This window comes from Myxocyprinus asiaticus, chromosome 24 (assembly GCF_019703515.2).
Source record: "Myxocyprinus asiaticus isolate MX2 ecotype Aquarium Trade chromosome 24, UBuf_Myxa_2, whole genome shotgun sequence".
Taxonomy (NCBI): domain Eukaryota; kingdom Metazoa; phylum Chordata; class Actinopteri; order Cypriniformes; family Catostomidae; genus Myxocyprinus; species Myxocyprinus asiaticus.
Window position 1 is genome coordinate 44,939,069 of NC_059367.1, and position 18,861 is coordinate 44,957,929.

The 18,861-nt window shown below is 37.1% G+C and overlaps 1 protein-coding gene across 1 annotated transcript in view; it reads right to left on the minus strand.

Annotated features, from left to right (window-relative positions):
* LOC127414800 (protein bicaudal D homolog 2-like) overlaps positions 1–18,861 on the minus strand; it is a 58,629-nt gene that overhangs the window by 17,938 nt on the left and 21,830 nt on the right. The window contains exons 3-7 of the mRNA XM_051653121.1: positions 16,265–16,417; positions 14,003–14,158; positions 12,973–13,272; positions 3,036–3,293; positions 1,781–2,548 (exon numbers count right to left, since the gene is read on the minus strand). Of these exons, the coding sequence (XP_051509081.1) occupies positions 1,781–2,548; positions 3,036–3,293; positions 12,973–13,272; positions 14,003–14,158; positions 16,265–16,417 (1,635 nt within the window). The remainder of the gene's footprint in view (positions 1–1,780; positions 2,549–3,035; positions 3,294–12,972; positions 13,273–14,002; positions 14,159–16,264; positions 16,418–18,861) is intronic.

An 18,861-nucleotide genomic window follows, 5' to 3' on the forward strand; every position in this document is an offset into this window, starting at 1 on the left:
TCACGATTAACGCATTTACCGTTAATACAGCATAAACCAGAATAAACACTTGTTGGAAGGGCGGAACCTTTGTAATGTGTCGATGTGTCTGCCCGGAGTCATTACACTGACGCACACACCACAACAGCGCTTCCCTTTCAGTGATAAAATGATGGAGAAAAAAGCTCTTTACACTATTTGATGTACAAAACAAGCCCAGATGGGACTTATGATAGAAATCAAGTATTTCTTTGTAAGGCACATTTTAATTACCAAAGAAGCACGTCAAATCTTAACTATCACCAAAACGCAGAATGAGACATTTTTGTTTGCAAGCGCTCTTCATGTGAAGTTCTGGCATTGATGCCCTGACGCAAATCATGACTGCAGCTTCACAATTGCTATAGCAAAGCGGATAGCCACAGTCTACCGGCAGATTAATATTGTGGAGGATAAGAGTTTAAGAGATTTAATGCCTATTGCAATGAATATGCAACCTATGGGGGACTAGTTCTTTTAATTAGTCAAACTCCCACTTAGACTTTGGGAAACATTTAATGTTACTTTAATTGGTGCTATTTTAGTTCATTTCTATCTTTATATTGTGGAAGGCTTTGTTTGGAAATGTTAATAAAGCATTATATTGTTACATATTGTTTTGTTTTCTTTCCTAAGATGGAAATAAATGCATTTTGACAGGAAGTTTATATGGTGTCAAATCATATAAACTGATTAGTCGTGATTAACTACAAAGAATTCTGTGATTAATCAAGATTAAAAATTTTAACCGACTGACAGCACTATTTAGGACCAAACGTTCTTATATTTATGGCCTTTATTACATTAAGGACCAAAAGTTATAACATTTTAGGACCATTATAAGGTGGGAAAAATTTTATTTCTTAAACGTTCAAGAGTAATCTTTTCAAATGAATAAAAATATAGCATAGTATGACCCACAAATGTTCCAAAAATATAAAAAACAGTTGCAGGTAGTCTTCCAATTTTATAGACAACTGGAGAGATTTATGGTGTCTTTGTGCCATAAAATTGTACACTGTCTGTTGTTATTTTTTTGGTTACTTTAAAATACAGACACAAAGTTTGTACTTTTAAATCAGGTGCCGTAAAATCAGACAGCCTCTTCAAATTGAGTCAAATAAGAAAAGTCTTATACTTTTAACAACAGTAATACAACAATACACAGAACACAGTGTGTTAGCATGTGCGTTGTGAAAGCTAGTCGGCTAGTCTGACCATTTACTGTCAGATATGTGGAGTTTGAAAAAATTTTTTTTAAAGGTCCACGTTATATCAGTGGCCGATACTTATTCCCATATAACTGAGAAAGTGAAATATTATTATCAATGCTGCAAGTACATTTTTTAATGCCATTTTCAATTATATGACACATGACAATGCGATTTTTAAGATCTTTTAACCATTACATGTTAATTTAATTATATTACATTTTATAAACTATGAAGTAAAACACTTATAATTCTTTCAGAAAATTAAAAAGCAATAGTTAAAATTTTGTCAGATGGCCTATCTGCAAAAGTTCAAATTCTAAGCTTCTAAACGACACCCATTTAAGTGAGTAATGTTTTATTAATTAGCTAATTATCCACAACAAGCTGTTGATTATCAGTTATCATTACTGGCCCAAAAATTCCATATGCTTATTCCATATTCTTATTTGTATATGCTAAATACTTCTGGTAATGTCATGACTGAACATTAGCATAGTGATGAGGATGAAGATGTGACAAGAATTGGTTCTAAAACTCTTCATGCTAACCTGTTTGTTTGCCTTAAGGACGGTTCTCAGTGTGGCTATCTGCTCCCTCTTGGTGCTGAGGAGTGATTTGAGCTTAAGAATCTCCTCCACGCTGGCCTCTTGTTCTCGGTCTGACCCAAGACCCAATTCCAGAGAAGCCATGCGCTGGCGAGAAAGCTCCGTCGTGCGGTCCACAGCCAGCTGCAAGTGCCTGATTTGGTCCCGGATGATGGCCACCAGGTTATAGATGTTCATGGGCTCCTTGCGAGGATCAGCCATTGGGGACGGAATGGAGAAGACCGGAGAAGACGCTCCATCGCTAGCATCGGCAGCGGGAAACAAACCACGTGTTAGCAGGATGGGAGAGCGGCGACCGCGACCTTCAGGGCTGGCCCAACCCGTAGTCTGAGTGCCATTAACTCCGGCTTTACCTTCACGGTAGAAGTCGAGCATGATGCGGTTGGGTGTTTCGTTGTTGCACATGCAGACGTGGTGATACAGGTTGGCGAGCTCTTCGCTAAAGGTGGCCAGCTCATCTTGCGCTACGTTAAGGCTGCCCTGGGATTCGCCCGCCACTTCGCTGGCCTGACGAAGCTCTTTCTCGAGTCGTGCCAGTTGCTCGTGGTCCGCTCGGCTGCTGTGCTCCAGAGAAGTGACCTGAGCGCTCAGAGATGCAACCTGGCTCTCCAGCTGCACCCGCTCTTCCTTATACTGTGATTGACAGGCTGACTGCTCCGCCTTCAATGTTTTGAGCTCCTCCTTAAGTTGACTTGCCTCGGACACAGCAACCTGTGGTTTCAAACAATGCAGCATGTCAAACTTAATGGCTCTGGTACAAACCCATTGAGCTGCCTTGCTGTCTACTGTCTACATTCGCAGCTGCATTTGAGACAGCATTCTGACCATCATGGATATGGAGTGCTCTACATAGGCAGCAACTTTGTGTGTCATACATACAGTATAGCACTCCTCACGTGAACCACATGACAGACTCAACAAGCAATTAATTTTAATAGAGTTTAACATACAATGCAATACTCTAAGCATAAAAATACTTATTACACTGCTCTCTGGAATACTCAATTCAGATAGGTCAGTCATGCCAACTACTGCCTGGTCTGATATTTCAAAATAACAACCGCACATCCAGGGATTAAGTGATTAGTGATTAGACCGGTCATCTGGGCATTGCAAGTCATCTTTACGACTTCTCGTATCACTCTGTGATCTCTACAAGCAAGCTAATAATATTACATTCATAAACGTTTCTCTGTACCTTGTACTTGCACTCCAGGATCTCAGGGCCGTTGATGTCCACCTCATAGTAGTCACTGTCCTCGTGGCTGTCGCGCTCTTTCTCGTTGTCCAGAGCAGACTGGCGCTCTTTGCTGGCCTGAAGCTTGCGAATGGCACTGAGGTTCTCAGTGAGACGGCTGACCTTCTCGTGTTCCTCAGATAGTGCTCCATGAGCCTGCTCGAGCTGCTTCTGAGAATCCTGCAGTGTAGACAGCAGCGTCACCTTCTCTCGCTCCACCTGAAAGGAGAAATGAAATATCAGATACGGTTCAGTAAGAATAGACAAGAATCTTTTTTTATCGCAACACGACCAGGACCGTTAGAGAGTAAACAATAAGGATTTTTCCGGCAGGTGATTTTAACATGGAACTTTTTTGACCATGGAACTTCCCCCAATAAATAGCTTTTTTTTTTTTTTTTGCAATATGTTGCTACAATGTAACTCCAAGGCACCAATAAATTCACTTTTGCTGGAAAATGATGGCAAACTGACTTTGATATTGGTGGGCGGCACAACTGGCCATAGCTTTTGAAAATCAAATCACAGATGAGACATATTGCTGGTAAAGCTAAGAAATCATTCAAATTTGACAAGGAATCCATTGTTTTGGTCTAAAAATGAACAATCTGCAGGGGAGAGTGTTTTTATATAAACTGCAGCAGTGCTCAATGCATCATATCATTGAAAATGAATAAGTTCATGACGCTTTGTCGCTGCGGATTGCTGGCAGTGTGAACGCCCCTATTTATAATTTTCAACCTATTCTTACTGATATTTCCAAGACCATCAAAAGTCATTCTCACAATTTTGATCAAACTTAGCAAGACAATTTTACCACCAGTGTTGGGTGTAAACTGATTACGAAGTATCAGATTACAAATTACAGTTACTGACTTTGAATTAATTACTTTAAAGTACACATAATAACTCATAAGGGGCGAAAAAGGTGAGGCAATCACAAGAACAGGTTTTCTGGGGATATTTTTTTAAACAATAAGCTAAAAGCACCAAATTCCAGCTTTTTAAATGATTCAAGAATAGCAAATTAACTGCACAATTGTGCAGAATTAGCTGCAAAAATAAAGGGTATTTAGGTGTGGCTTGCTTCTGTTTCACAATTTTTTTTTATTTCATTTACTGATTAGTTCAGTGACCACTTCTGGAGATGCTACTATGTGGCGACAAATGAGCGTCTTATGTGCTATGAGTGAGTCATATAATAATTTTGAGTCATTCACGTCCAAAATCTACCAAGAGACTTTATAGGGTTTATGCATTATAAGAACAAAGCAGATCTATAATTTTCCTTCAGTTTGTCTGTTGAGCATGACTTTTCATCCAAAAAGACAAAAATAATAGTCTAATAATAATATCAAAAACATCCTTACCTTCACATTTATTAAAATTTGCATGTCTGACAGAAGAATGTTTAAGTATTATAAGAACAAAGCTGTTTATAATTTATAATTTCAACTGCTGAGAATGACTTTTATCAGAAAAGACAACAATAACAGCCTAATAATTATTATTATGAGTTTCAATAATGTCCTTTTGTCATTGTAAAGCACCTTTCACATGACTTGCTTCGGGGCGTCAATGCTCCCCTCAATGCCAGAGTCGAGCACCACTTTGCCCTCCACATGACAAGAGTTGCAGAAAGCATTACTGAGGGGCAATTTATACCATGCAAGAAATCGGGAGATGTGCACAAACATTGAAAACATGGCAGTTGCTTTGATTGCAAAAAGTAATAAGAGAACTGGCGTCACATCATAGACTTCAATGTATTCGGCAGCACTGACGCATGTCATGTGAAAAAAAAAACAATGTGTATAAAAATCAGTCACTTTTACACATTAACAGCTCTTCCACCCCTTTCTCTCCTTGATGAACAAAGTAGACTCGCATGCCGATGCCGAAGTGAATGAACAACATGCTTCTTCAGCTTGTTTTTAAATTGAGAAGTTTCACGAGTGCCGCTTGTTCTGAGCCCTCCACGCTCCTGTCAGATGCAGAATAACTGTGCGTGCGCTGCTGTAGCCAAGCACGCGACTGGCCATAGCTGTAATCAATCAAGTGATCTGCCTCTGTAGGACTGCGGTTGCCAAGCATGCAATTGGCCGCTGCGGTAATCAATCATGAGGGAGACCTTATGGTGAAATTTAAAATGTAAACGCACATTCTGTTGGCATCTGGTTACCTAGTTGTCTTTTAAAGTCTACATTCCCAAAAGTAATGAAGCGATTGCTCTCTTGAATATCAGAGCATTATAAAGAGACCTTATAAAGATATAACTTTACACAGAAAAGGTTAGTATGTGATTTTATCACACTAAATTCATGTTAACACACGATAAACATATTGTTTACGTCTTGTGGCTATACTTTTGAAACGGAGTATTTTAATGTTTACGGATTGGCCCCATTCACTTCCATTGTAAGTGCCTCACTGGAACCCAGATTTTTGCTTTTATTTTTGTGGTCATCAACATCATAACACAAATGCTGTCAATTGAGCTTAACTTGTATTGAATCCGGAATATTCATTTAACCAGAAAAACGAGCGTTTTAGAAAGTAACTTAAAAGTAATTAGTAATGCAATTGCCTTTTCGATTCAGTAATCAGTAATTAATCTGATTACAATTTTAGAAAAGTAATTAGTAATTGGTAGTTGGTTACTTTTTTGTGTAACTTTGTGTAACACTGGTTACCACTGCAGCATATTGAAATCAGCACAATTCTGCAACAATAGCCTCGTTTCCACTATCAGACCAAATGAGGGCGTGCTAGTGTGTGCCAGGGCCAGTTGCATTACCACTGTCACTTCCAGGGCTTCATCGTTCTGCCTCAGGGCTTTGAAAGGGCCAACGGCCAATAGTCTTTGGCCCGCCAATTATGTGTATGTACATATGAAGAATGAATGTAAGGTTCAGTGACAACAGCACTCCAGGATATTGAGCCATCCTTATTAATGAGCACTGCCATTAAATGGCACCAAGAGCTTTTTACAGGTTAATTCGCCCTGGAATAATCTGGTTAAGTGTCTTGATCAAGGGCACAATGGTGATAGCATATGGTGCGCTCCTTGCAGGGATCAAACCAGCAACCTTCTGTTTACCAGCCCCGAATCTTAAAGGTATAGTTCATCTAAAAACATGAAAAGTCTGCCATCATTTACTCATTCTTATGGCTTTCCAAACAATGGAGACATTAGGCAGAATGTAAGCTTTTTTTAAATACAATGAAAGTGAAAGGTGACTGAGGTGGTCAGTTCCTAATATTCTGTCCAATATTTACTCATGTGTCACACAGTCATATGGGTTTGGAGTAAATGACAGAATCTTGACAATATAACTGATCCAAAATCAATGTTGAGTTGGCAAGGTCAAATGTAGGCTACATGCTGAGAGCCCAAAATAGTGCACAATACCTGTCTGGAATTACACTTTGGAGTGCTGACCTTTGTGCAGTTTAAACGGAATAAATATTATTTAGCGTTATTACACTGCTCTCTTGAATACTTGATTGTGATTGGTCAATTGCAGCATTCCACTCAAATACTTTTGTATATTCAGTGCTAAACTTCCTTTTTAGCTGTGCTAGTTTTGACTCTCATTTCACTCTGTGCTCTCTTTCTTCATAAATCAAATCAATTATTCTACAAATCAATATTTTATGCCCATTTATTTATTTGGTAAGTAATGCATACTCAGTCGGCCGTTATTGCAAATCAGCCCCCTCTAGGGTGATACAAGAGTCCGTCTGTCTGGGTTTATTTTGCCATAATGACCAGCTGACTGTACATTATCCCATACTTACAATATCCTTCCACATCACAGAAAGAAAACTGGTTTCAGTGAGTACTGAGTTTCAAAGCAAGACTCATGTTTTATTCTCCAGCATAAAGGTCTGCAGTTCATTTATTATTAAAGGCAGCTGTATAAATAAAAACAGAACGTCCTTAACTCGCCGGAACAAGCCACAGGATAAAAAAGTTAGATGGATTTGATCTGCATTAACCTGCACTGACATGATTCAAATATGTGGCAAAACCTCATGGCACCGACTGGACCCGTCATCATTGAATATTTTAAGTTCACTTAAGGGCAACAGTTTTGAGGAGTAATTAACTAAAAGTAGCAACGCAACTAATTTTATTTTATTTTTCAGTAGCTATTTTCACAATAGTGCTGCTTTTCCAGTGACAAGCTACATTTTCCAACGAGTAGCACTGTATTTGTCACAGTGTACTGTGAACACGGCAATGGAACTGAAATTTTTAGTTAAATGCTGCTGTTAATCACTATTTTTCAATTCAGTTATATAAAATAGGGTGTTTTCTAGTTTCTTAGTGTATATTAAATATAATTTTATGTTTAATTTAATGTTGTCATCCTAATTGTTTGACCCTTACAAAAATGAACCATGTTTTTACCACAATATTACTATAGGAAAACCATGTTTCATTTTTGTAAGGGTCAAACAATTAGGATGACAACATTAAATTAAACATACAATTATATTTAATATACACTAAGAAACTAGAAAACTTTTTATATAACTGAATTGAAAAATAGTGATTAACAGCAGCATTTAACTAAATATTTCATTTTCGTGATGGATGTTCCTAATTAAACAGTATAGGGCTCCACCGATTGATCGGCCACCGATCGAAATCGGCCGATATTTGTCTTAAATCTGTGATCGGCGATCAGCCGATCGTGCCTAGAATCAGGGGCGATCTTTTTTGCAGCACGCAGGGAATCACACATACACTGCTCCTCTAATGAATGAGTGTTTGCTCAGCCCTTGATGCATGACAGAGTGGCCTTTGGAGGGTGAGTTGTTGGCAATTCTAAGCATTCACGAATTTAAACTTTCAGACATGATGAAATTCACAAGAATATGCAGTTTTGTTTTTAAAAAAGTGTAAGAATTACATGTGTATGAATAGTAAGTTGCCCATTTTCTAGAGTCATTACGGTAGTAATTCTGATTCGTTGTACAGTGAGCAGGAAGACGATAAAAGGCTGCTAATGGGTATAAAAATGAATTAAACAACAAATAAACATGTGAATACAAATCTGAGTATACATGATGTAACGCGAGTCATGACAATCAGACGTTGTGTGCGACAGAGACTGTTTGAGCCATCATGAGCGTTTTTAGCTCTACTCTCTTTGACGTGAGCACTCTCGGTGTCAATCAAACATGCAGCTCTGCAGGTGCTCTCAATATCTCATTATCAGTCACTCATCCCAGTGCTATTCTGTAAGGATCCCAATTTAAATCAGATTAATATTGGTCACAATACCACTAATAAAAGATGTAACTGTTCAACCTTCAATAACAGCACCGTGTTTTCACACATTTGCTTAATAATTAGTGATTTGTGTTACAATAAGATGTCAAAGACAGTAAACAAATCATAGATATTAATGGTTTCTCACTGGAGCAGTTGTAGTGCTTGTAATGGATATATTTTTCTTATTTTTGAAAGTATCTCTGCTGTGTGTGATGCTCTCATGGTTTGTTGCCAGTATGTCACAATGACCTTTTGATATTAGCAACAGAACTATAAACTATTAATAACTGTTTTCAATACAAGTAAATGTTAGCAATTAGGGCTGCAACTAACGATTATTTTGATAATCGATTATTCGAATGATTATTAGAATGATTATTCAACTATTCGGCGATTATTGCAATGATTAATCATTAGCTCTCAACCATTATTCAGCTTGTGCCCCGAATTAAAATGTTGTACTAAACATGCTTACTAACAATAAAGAGGACAAAATCATCTTTTAAAAATACCTCTAAATGACATTCACTGAATTAAAGGAAAAAACTTTTTATTAAGTTTAATTCAGTAAAGAAATTCACTGCAAAAACTCCTATTGTTATCAAGTGTTTGTGTCTTGTTTTCCATTTAAAATTGTCTAAAAATCCTTAAAACAAGGTTAATTTACTTGAGAAGCAACATATAAGATATTTAGACATGCTTTAAGAGAATGTATCTTAAATATAAGTGTTTTTTGTATATAAGTGCATTTTTTCACATTGTTATACTTCGCCAAGTGCAATAAAGACAAAATATACTTATATTCAAGATCTATTCTCTAAAAGCAAGTCTAAATATCTTATATGCTGCTTCTCATGTGAATGCATCTTTTTTTAAAGGATTTTTTGATATTTTCAAATATTTGTATTTTTAATATTATATTCAACATTCTCAGATAACACATTTGTCTTCTGCAGTATAGCTCCTAAAGTAAATGTATGTTGTTTTAAAGGAGTTTTAGATATTTATATTGGAAAACAAGCCAAAACAAAAACAAATCAAAAATGTATTTCGTTGCAGTGTGTAATGGGGTGAAGACTACCCTCTCTCACCTTTTTGTTCACTTCAATCCATCTTTAACTCAAAAAAACAAACTCTCTCTTATTAATAAAGCTGCGTATTGCCAATTTTCTTCACGATAAGAATAAGTCATGAGTCATCACGTTATAATCTAGCTGCATGAAGCTGTGAAAGTTTAGAGTGTGTCTGGACTGTGATCTGTGTAATTCTTTCTCTCCTCAGTCAGGTGTGAACTGCAGTGCTGCTCTCATGCATCATCATTAGAGTTTAATGTGATCTCATGTTACGTTAAATGACATCAAACGACTATTCAACAACGAAAATTTTTGTTGACAATTTTTTATTGTCGAAGTTGTCGATAACATCGATTAATTGTTTCAGCCCTATTAGCAATTCACAATTAATATAATTTTAATGTAATTTTGGTAACACTTAAAGGTTTAATTTCTTTAACATTAGTTAATGCATTAGGTATCATGAGCAAACAATAAACAATATATTTTTACAGCATTTATTAATCATTATGTTAATTAATAAAAATACAATTGTTCATTGTTAGTTCATAGTGCATTAATGTTAACTAATACAACTTTTGATTTTTAAAAAATGTAATCGTATATGTTGAAACTAACATTAAGTTCATTAGTTCATGTTAACTACAGTAATGTTGTTAAATAATGTTAACAAAATGAACCTTTTTGTAAAGTGTTACCGTAATTTTACTGTGTGGGGCATAAACATATAACTGCAGCATATAACTTGCAAAAGTGTGGCAAAGGGCACTTTAAGAAAAAAATGTAAAAAAAATAATCGGAGATTGGTATCGGCCTCAAATTTCTTGATCGGTGCACCACTTACACAGTATATAACTAAAATAAATCAGGAGATATTATTGCAGAATTAAATAATATCATCTGATTGTTACACATCTAAAAATATTTTTTTTTCAACACCTTCAATGTAGTTAGCTACTTTTTGTTAGTAACTTGTAGTGTAGCTAACTACTTTTTTTAAAGAGCAGCTTGACTGTGGTTTAACTACTTTAAATTATGAGTAGTTTGGAGCTTAGGACTCTAGTTTAAAAGCAGCTTTCCCATCACTGGAGGCCAAGCATGTAGTCTCAGCTGCTCTTTTAAGGTGTCTGAAATGAATTTGTTGGTTGATCATTAGCAAATCTCAGGGGTCATGAGGGCTGGGGGAGGGTCAGGTTACCATAACGACTGTAAATGTGCAGAACTGTCTGACAGTGCTGCTGGCTACAGCTCATGTTATTTATAAAGAACAAACAACACAAATCACTCCTATGGCTCAGACACACTGTGTGTCCAGCTTAGTGTGCTCACACACATAAATAAAAACACACACACACACACACACACACACACGCGCGCGTGCTCATTCAAAAGCTTGCTGTTTTGAGCTGGCTGGCACACAGTGCAAGACCGTGTCCATGGAGATGGCTCTTAAAGGTCAGAGTTTGTAGGTTGACTTTCTGGCAGATGGCTGAGCTGACAGCTCTTTGTGTCAGAAGGGGGTGGATCTTTACGGGCTAAACACAACTTCCACTAATAGGATTTAAGCAGTCCAGCTGTCAGCCAATCAAACATGCCACACACTGAGGCGTTTTTAAAACATAATGGCAAAAACATGTTGGCAGTTATATTTAAATAATTACAAATAATACATATCATTTGTATATATACTTGTGGCCAAAAGTTTGGAATAATGTACAGATTTTGCTCTTATGGAAAGAAATTGGTACTTTTATTCACCAAAGTGTCATTCAACTGATCACAATGTATAGTCAGGACATTAATAATGTGAAAAATTACTATTACAATTTGAAAAAAATTAAACTACTTCAAAGAGTTCTCATCAAAAAATCCTCCACGTGCAGTAATGACAGCTTTGCAGATCCTTGGCATTCTAGCTGTCAGTTTGTCCAGACACTCAGGTGACATTTCACCCCACACTTCCTGTAGCACTTGCCATAGATGTGACTGTCTTGTCGGGCACTTCTCACGCACCTTACAGTCTAACTGATCCCACAAAAGCTCAATGGGGTTAACATCCATAACACTCTTTTCCAATTATCTGTTGTCCAATGTCTGTTTCTTTGCCCACTCTAACCTTTTCTTTTGTTTTTTCTGTTTCAAAAGTGGCTTTTTCTTTGTAATTCTTCCCATAAGGCCTGTATCCCTGAGTCTTCTCTTTACTGTTGTACATGAAACTGGTGTTGAGCGGGTAGAATTCAATGAAGCTGTCAGCTGAGGACATGTGAGGCGTCTATTTCTCAAACTAGAGACTCTGATGTACTTATCCTCTTGTTTAGTTGTACATCTGGTCTTCCACATCTCTTTCTGTCCTTGTTAGAGTCAGTTGTCCTTTGTCTTTGAAGACTGTAGTGTACACCTTTGTATGAAATCTTCAGTTTTTTTGGCAATTTCAAGCATTATATAGCCTTCATTCCTCAAAACAATGATTGGCTGATGAGTTTCTAGAGAAAGCTGTTGCTTTTTTGCCATTTTTGACCTAATATTGACCTTAAGACATGCCAGTTTATTGCATATTGTAGTAACTCAAAAACAAACACAAAGACAATGTTAAGCTTCATTTAATGAACCAAATAGCTTTCAATTGTGTTTGATATAATGGCAAGTGATTTTCTAGTACCAAATGATCAATTTAGCATGATTACTCAAGGATAAGGTGTTGGAGTGATGGCTGCTGGAAATGAGGTCTGTCTATATTTGATCAAAAAATGACTTTTTTTTTTTCAAATAGTGATGGAGCTGTTTTTTTTACATCAGTAATGTCTTGACTATACTTTGTGATCAGCTGAATGCCACTTTGGTGAATTAAAGTATCAATTTCCTTCCGAAACAGCAAAATCTGCACATTATTCCAAACCACTGCATACATTTTTATGATCTGAATACTATTTTTATTTTATTTTATATAAAATAAAAAAATAGTATTCAGATCATAAAAATGTATGCAGTGGTTTGGAATAATGTGCAGATTTTGCTGCTACAAAGTCCAGATACAAGTTCAAATGTGTAAAGAGAACTGGCTTCTTTTCTACTGAAGACTTTCACTGGAATTACTGTTATTTTTGCTGCTGCATCCTGCATACTAGTTAACAATAAAGTTTTGCACATGCTCTTATGTAATTGTTTTTTGTTTTCCTATTTTAAAATGAAATAATGTATTGTTAGAGGTTTTTGTTTCCTTACACAAAGAGAACTCCCAATCAGTTCCACAAAGTGAATTATAGATGTTCTAAAAACATTAAGAAAAAAACAACACTGGTATCGGATCGGGGTCGGTATCGGCCGATACTGATTGTTCAGGTATCGGAATCAGATCGGAAGAGAAAAAAATGGTATCGTTCCATCCCTAACTTTAATTCCGTAATTTGCGCACTAGTCAGAGTGCATAATTAATTGCGTTTATTTTTTTTACGCATTATTTTTAATAGAATTAATCGCATTAAATCAACAGCTCTAGCAAATATATATTGAATATCAATATGAACATCAAATGTTTTACCTGCAGCAGTTGTTGTTTTAGTTTCTGTATCTCGGAGATGTTGAGTTCACTCAATAGATTGTCCACAAGGCTGGAGGAGGGGTGGAACATCTCCCCTTTTTTGGGTGTGGAAATGCGGTTGTCATCGCCGTTGGTGATCTTGTTAAAAGTGTTCTCGTAGCCGTGGATGGGTTCGTCATTGTTAGGCTCGACTGATGTGTCGTCGCTGAACTTTAGTCCATCGAGGGAGATACTCAAAGGACTGTGGTACATCGAGTCCCCTATACTCATATACTGAGACAACTCCTTTCTCAAAGCGGCCTGTTTTAACAAGAACAAATATAGTGCAATTAAATGTGAGTGTGGCATATACAGGAGCATTTGTTGACTGGCATACACATACTGACATTTATGAACTTGTACAATTATTAATCTTACACAGTGATGACTAAGACTTTATAGATATTACAGTTTCATTTTCTGTTAATGCATAATTTTCTGTAAAGCTGCTTTGAAACGATGTGTGTTGTGAATAAAAATGACGACTTGAAAAATGATTTACTACTATGGAGGGGAGTTGGTATTGTCTGCATTATTGCTGGTCAATGTTCATACGTGTCAGTCAGATGACTTTGGCTATCACATTGCATCTCGTTGTTATTCATTTGAGCACTGCATTTTTTCGATGGCGTGTAGAGTTTCAAACAGTTCAATACATGGGATTGAGAACCAAACCACAAAGAATTAGTAAAATTTTTCAGAAAAAAAATTGTCCTTTAATTTCTCTACCACAGCTCACAAATAAACCTGTCTCATAACACTGATCACAGCAGAGTATTCGGTGTCCGACAGTGATTGAGAAATAAATTTACTGTTGAAGGCCGAGAATATGTACACAAAGCAGAGCAACAGAAGAATTAAGAGACACTCTTCTCTGAGGGGGTTTTACCATGCTGACTGTTAGCACTCCAAAGAACAACAATATCAGCAAGCTCAAACGCTCTCAATCATTTGAGAATTGTGTCTCAAGCAGATGTAAATGCACTCTCGCCTTCTGCTCTCTCTCAGTCTTGATGGTCTCCAGTGCTTCTCCGAGCTGTCTTTCAGCGATCTCCTTCAGGCGGATGGCATCTTCCAACTGACTGTTCAGAAACTGAGTGTCTTCCTCCAGACGACGAATTTCATGCTTCAGACCTTCAAACTCCACCTACAACACACAGCACCACACATACATCACACAACGCAACTAATCAATCAGTTCTGATGGCAGAATTCAATAATATCACCTGATTGTTACACATTTAATAAGCGACATTCCATTGCAAAAAGTAACCATGGTTTTACTAGAGTAACAGCAGTTTAACCATGGTACTTGTAGTAAAACCATAATAACCACAAAATTAACCAGGGTTACTACATTAAAAACCATGGTTAATTTTCATAAGGGTTCAACAAATTTATACTTATAATAATATACACTAATAAACTAGAAAACACCCTATTTTATATAACTGAATGAAAATATAATGATAAACATTCACATTTTTAGAAAAACAAGTGGTATTTTGCTTCAAAAAAAGAAGGCAAAAGTTCCTTTAAGGCTGCGCGAGGCTCAAGTGAATAAATGTATCATTTATGTGAACCAGCTAATTCACATGAACCCTCCGAAATAACCGACTCACTAAAATTAATTGGCGTTCCCACAGCTAAATGTAAGGGAATCGTTTATTTTAACCGGTTCATTTACATAAACTGTGTGACTGAACCGATTCACTTATTCACTTAACCAATGATTTGTTTTTACCAGCGTTACATGAGAGAGAGAGGACGGTTTAGGTGAGTGTGTTTGATTACTCCCTCAACTCCCTCAACTGCGTTCGCAATACAATGCAATGCAATACAATGCAATACAATACAATACAACGTTACAGCTCATTACTGGAAAAACGACACTATTTTTGGTGAAAATGGCTGAACTATTGTCACGCTACTAAGTTAGCAGCATTGCTACTTTAATTAACTACTCTCCAACACTGTACCTGTCTTTACCAGACAGCACCACTGATGGAATTGCATAGAGTGACCCTCAAATTAACAGCACCAAGTTGTTTAATAATTTAGGTATGTGCATTATTTAGTAATTTTGTAGTCGAGCACTTTAACCCGCAAAAAACAAGCAATTGATTACTTGTAAATAAAAATGTAAGTAAAAAATAACAAGTATGACACGTGCGTGTAATTTACATTTAATTTTATTCACAAGTAGAGGAAGACCGATATATCAGTTTTATCGATTAATCGGTGCCGATAGCTGCATTTTGGAACTATCGGTTATCGACAAATATATTTATCCATATTTTTGATTTGATTTAATTCCTGTTGGACTCTTGTAGCCTCTATGTCTGTGCCCGTCATTGTAAGGAAAAAATACGATTTTCTTTTTAACATTCTAGAAATCGATTTAATAGGCCTTTTCCACCACCTTGATGATCGGTATCGGCAAAATCCACTATTGGTTGGCCTCTATTCACAAATGTTACCAATAACATTAGAATAAACTAACTTTAACAACCTATGCTTTTCTTTTTGGAGAAAAAAAAAAAATGAAATTAACAATATGCATAAATAAAATAATAAATAAAAAGATTTAAAAGCAACTTTGAAAACCACTACTGACAGCATGAGGGTAATGCACATATATAAACTCTGAGTCTACATAAATGCTATCACATTTTTATCATTTCACATGTTATAATTTAGAAAAACAAGTGGTGAAAGTTAGCTTTTTATCAAATGCGCTCTGTCAGTGTTCAGAGATTTCACGCATTTACACATACTGGTCTAATAAGCTTCAGAGTTTCTCGTACCGCTTCACATTTTCTTTCCACCATAAAAAGCAGATCCTTGTCCATTGGTTTGCATGACTCCAAAAAGAACCGAATACCAACAGAGTACAATTTAATTAGAATCAAAATATAACAAGTATTGCCACACTTGACTTCACACTTGGCCAAAGAAGTCATCATATCTTCTTCTCTTATTCAACACCTCAACGACACACATCCACAGTGCCCTCAGTGGACTCAATAGTAACTTAGAAATTTGGTGAAAGATTCAGATGGAAAGTACAATTCAGCACAAAGGGAAATCAATTTGCGATATTCGAGTAGCGTTTTTAATAGTCGACTAGCTGCTGCAGAACAATTACTTGATTAGTCAATTTCTCGTGCACATCCCTCATTAAATTCATCAATGAATAATCCCAAGACTCATTGGATGTTTTTAATTTGATGTTGAAGTAGCTGGCAGTTACCTGGCTCTGTTTCAGGATGGACACGTGTTTCTGCAGGGTGATGTTCTCCTCCTCCAGTTCACTGTAGTCCTGCAGCAGACGAGACTCCCGGAACTTGAACTCTTTGATGTCATCACGCAGACGTGACCTCTGCAGCTCCACCATCTGATTGTTCTGTAAGACATGGACCCAGAACTACTGATCATTGTGTGTTTAAAGGACATGAGAACTAGGAAATCATGGCAGACACGTTTCCAACAGAATTGTTGAATCTGTAGAAGTGGGTGTCTAGACACGTTAGACTGCTGCTCAGTTTTTTAATACAGTCATGGTGTCAAACACAGACATAAAAAATTAAGTCGTTTTGACATACAGGGCCCCAGACTGCGACTAAATAGTTGCATTTTGGAACTATTTTTCCTGCCGTTGCGACTATAGAGATGGCTAACTCTCTTATGTTATGCACTAATGCTTTTCTGTTACATATAAGAAACATTAAACGCTCCAAATGTGAAACGAAACAACACTGTTACCTGGACCAATTACATTTGTGCTCAAAAGTTTGCATACCCTTGGAGAACTGGTAATATATGTACCATTTTTAAAGAAAACATGAATGAGCAGGCAAAACACATTTCTTTTATTTCTTATGGGATTCATATTCAACTGTAGGTTATAACAGAATGGCACAATCATAAAACAAAACATGGCAACAATAGAAAAAAATGAAATGACCCCTGTTCAAAAGTCTGCATACCCGTAGTTCTTAATACTGTGTATTGCCCCCTTTAGCATCAATGACAGCGTGCAGTCTTTTGTAATAGTTGTCTATGAGGCCCCATATTCTTGCAGGTGGTATAGCGGCCCATTCGTCTTGGCAAAATGCCTCCAGGTCATGCAAAGTCTTTGGTCGTCTTGCATGGACCGCACATTTGAGATCTCCCCAGAGTGGCTTGATGATATTAAGGTCAGGAGACTGTGATGGCCACTCCAGAACCTTCACGTTTTTCTGCTGTAACCACTGGAGGGTCAACTTGGCCTTGTGCTTAGGGTCATTGTCATGCTGGAAAGTCCAAGAGCGTCCCATGCGCAGCTTTCGTGCAGAAGAATGCAAATTGTCTGCCAGTATTTTCTGATAACATGCTGCATTCATCTTGCCATCAATTTTCACAAGATTCCCTGTGCCTTTAGAGCTCACACACCCCCAAAACATCAGTGAGCCACCACCATGCTTCACAGTGGGTATGGTATTCTTTTCACTATAGGCCTTGTTGACCCCTCTCCAAACATAGCGCTCATAGTCGTGACCATAAAGCTCTCTTTTGGTCTCATCACTCCAAATTACAGTGTGCCAGAAGCTGTGAGGCGTGTCGAGGTCTTGTCGGGCATATTGTAACCGGGCTTTTTTGTGGCATTGGCACAGTAAAGGCTTCTTTCTGGCAACTCGACCATGCAGCTCATTTTTACAAGTATCGTCATATTGTGCTCCTTGAAACAACCACACTGTCTTTCTCCAGAGCAGCCTGTATTTCTCCTGAGGTTACCAGTGGGTTTTTCTTTGTATCCCAAACAATTCTTCTGGCAGTTGTGGCTAAAATCTTTCTTGGTCTACCTGACCTTGGCTTGGTATCAAGAGATCCCTGAATTTTCCACTTCTTAATAAGTGACTGAACAGTACTGACTGACATATTCAAGGCTTTGGATATCTTTTTATATCCTTTTCCATCTTTATAAAGTTCCATTACCTTGTTACGCAGGTCTTTTGCCAGTTCTTTTCTGCTCCCCATGGCTCAGTATCTTGCCTGCTCAGTGCATCCACGTGAGTGCTAACAAACTCACTGACTATTTATACAGACACTAATTGTAATTTAAAAAGCCACATGTGTGGGAAATCAACCTTTAATTGCCATTTAAACCTGTGTGTGTCACCTTGTTTGTCTGTAACAAGGCCAAACATTCAAGGATATGTAAACTTTTGATCAGGGCCATTTGGGTGATTTCTGTTACCATTATGATTTAAAAAGGAGCCAAACAACTATGTGATAATAAATTGCTTCATATGATCACTATCCTTAAATAATAAAAGTCAGTTTTTTTTTTTTTTTTTGCATGATCAGTCATATTTTAAAAATCAATGCCAAAATTTTCAGAATTCAGCATGAGTAAATTCACATTTGCATCCAGACTCAAAATCAATGCTTTGTTGTCAAATGTCCATTTCACATTGACAAAATATTCAATATTATTGGTACTTGCACTTACAGTATTTGTGCAATACAATAATAATATTACTATTATAATTAGTTTCTGTCCTTCATTTTTGTTTTGTTTTTAAATGAAGGATCACTTGATTGTGCATCCAATCAAACTCTAATGTATTCTGGTCCAAACCTGGTTTATAACATGGTAAAAGGATTTTTTTCACCGATGCAACCAAATCTGGTGCTGGTGGCACCATTTGTACCACCATCTGTGCCACCATCACTTGATGGCACCAGTGCCACTGCTTTCATATGTCAATGACTGGAGCACTTGCCTACACTAATTAATATACTTAATCAGAGGCTTGATTTCAGTAGATCCCTCTATCTGTACACCTCCCTTATACCACCATCTCT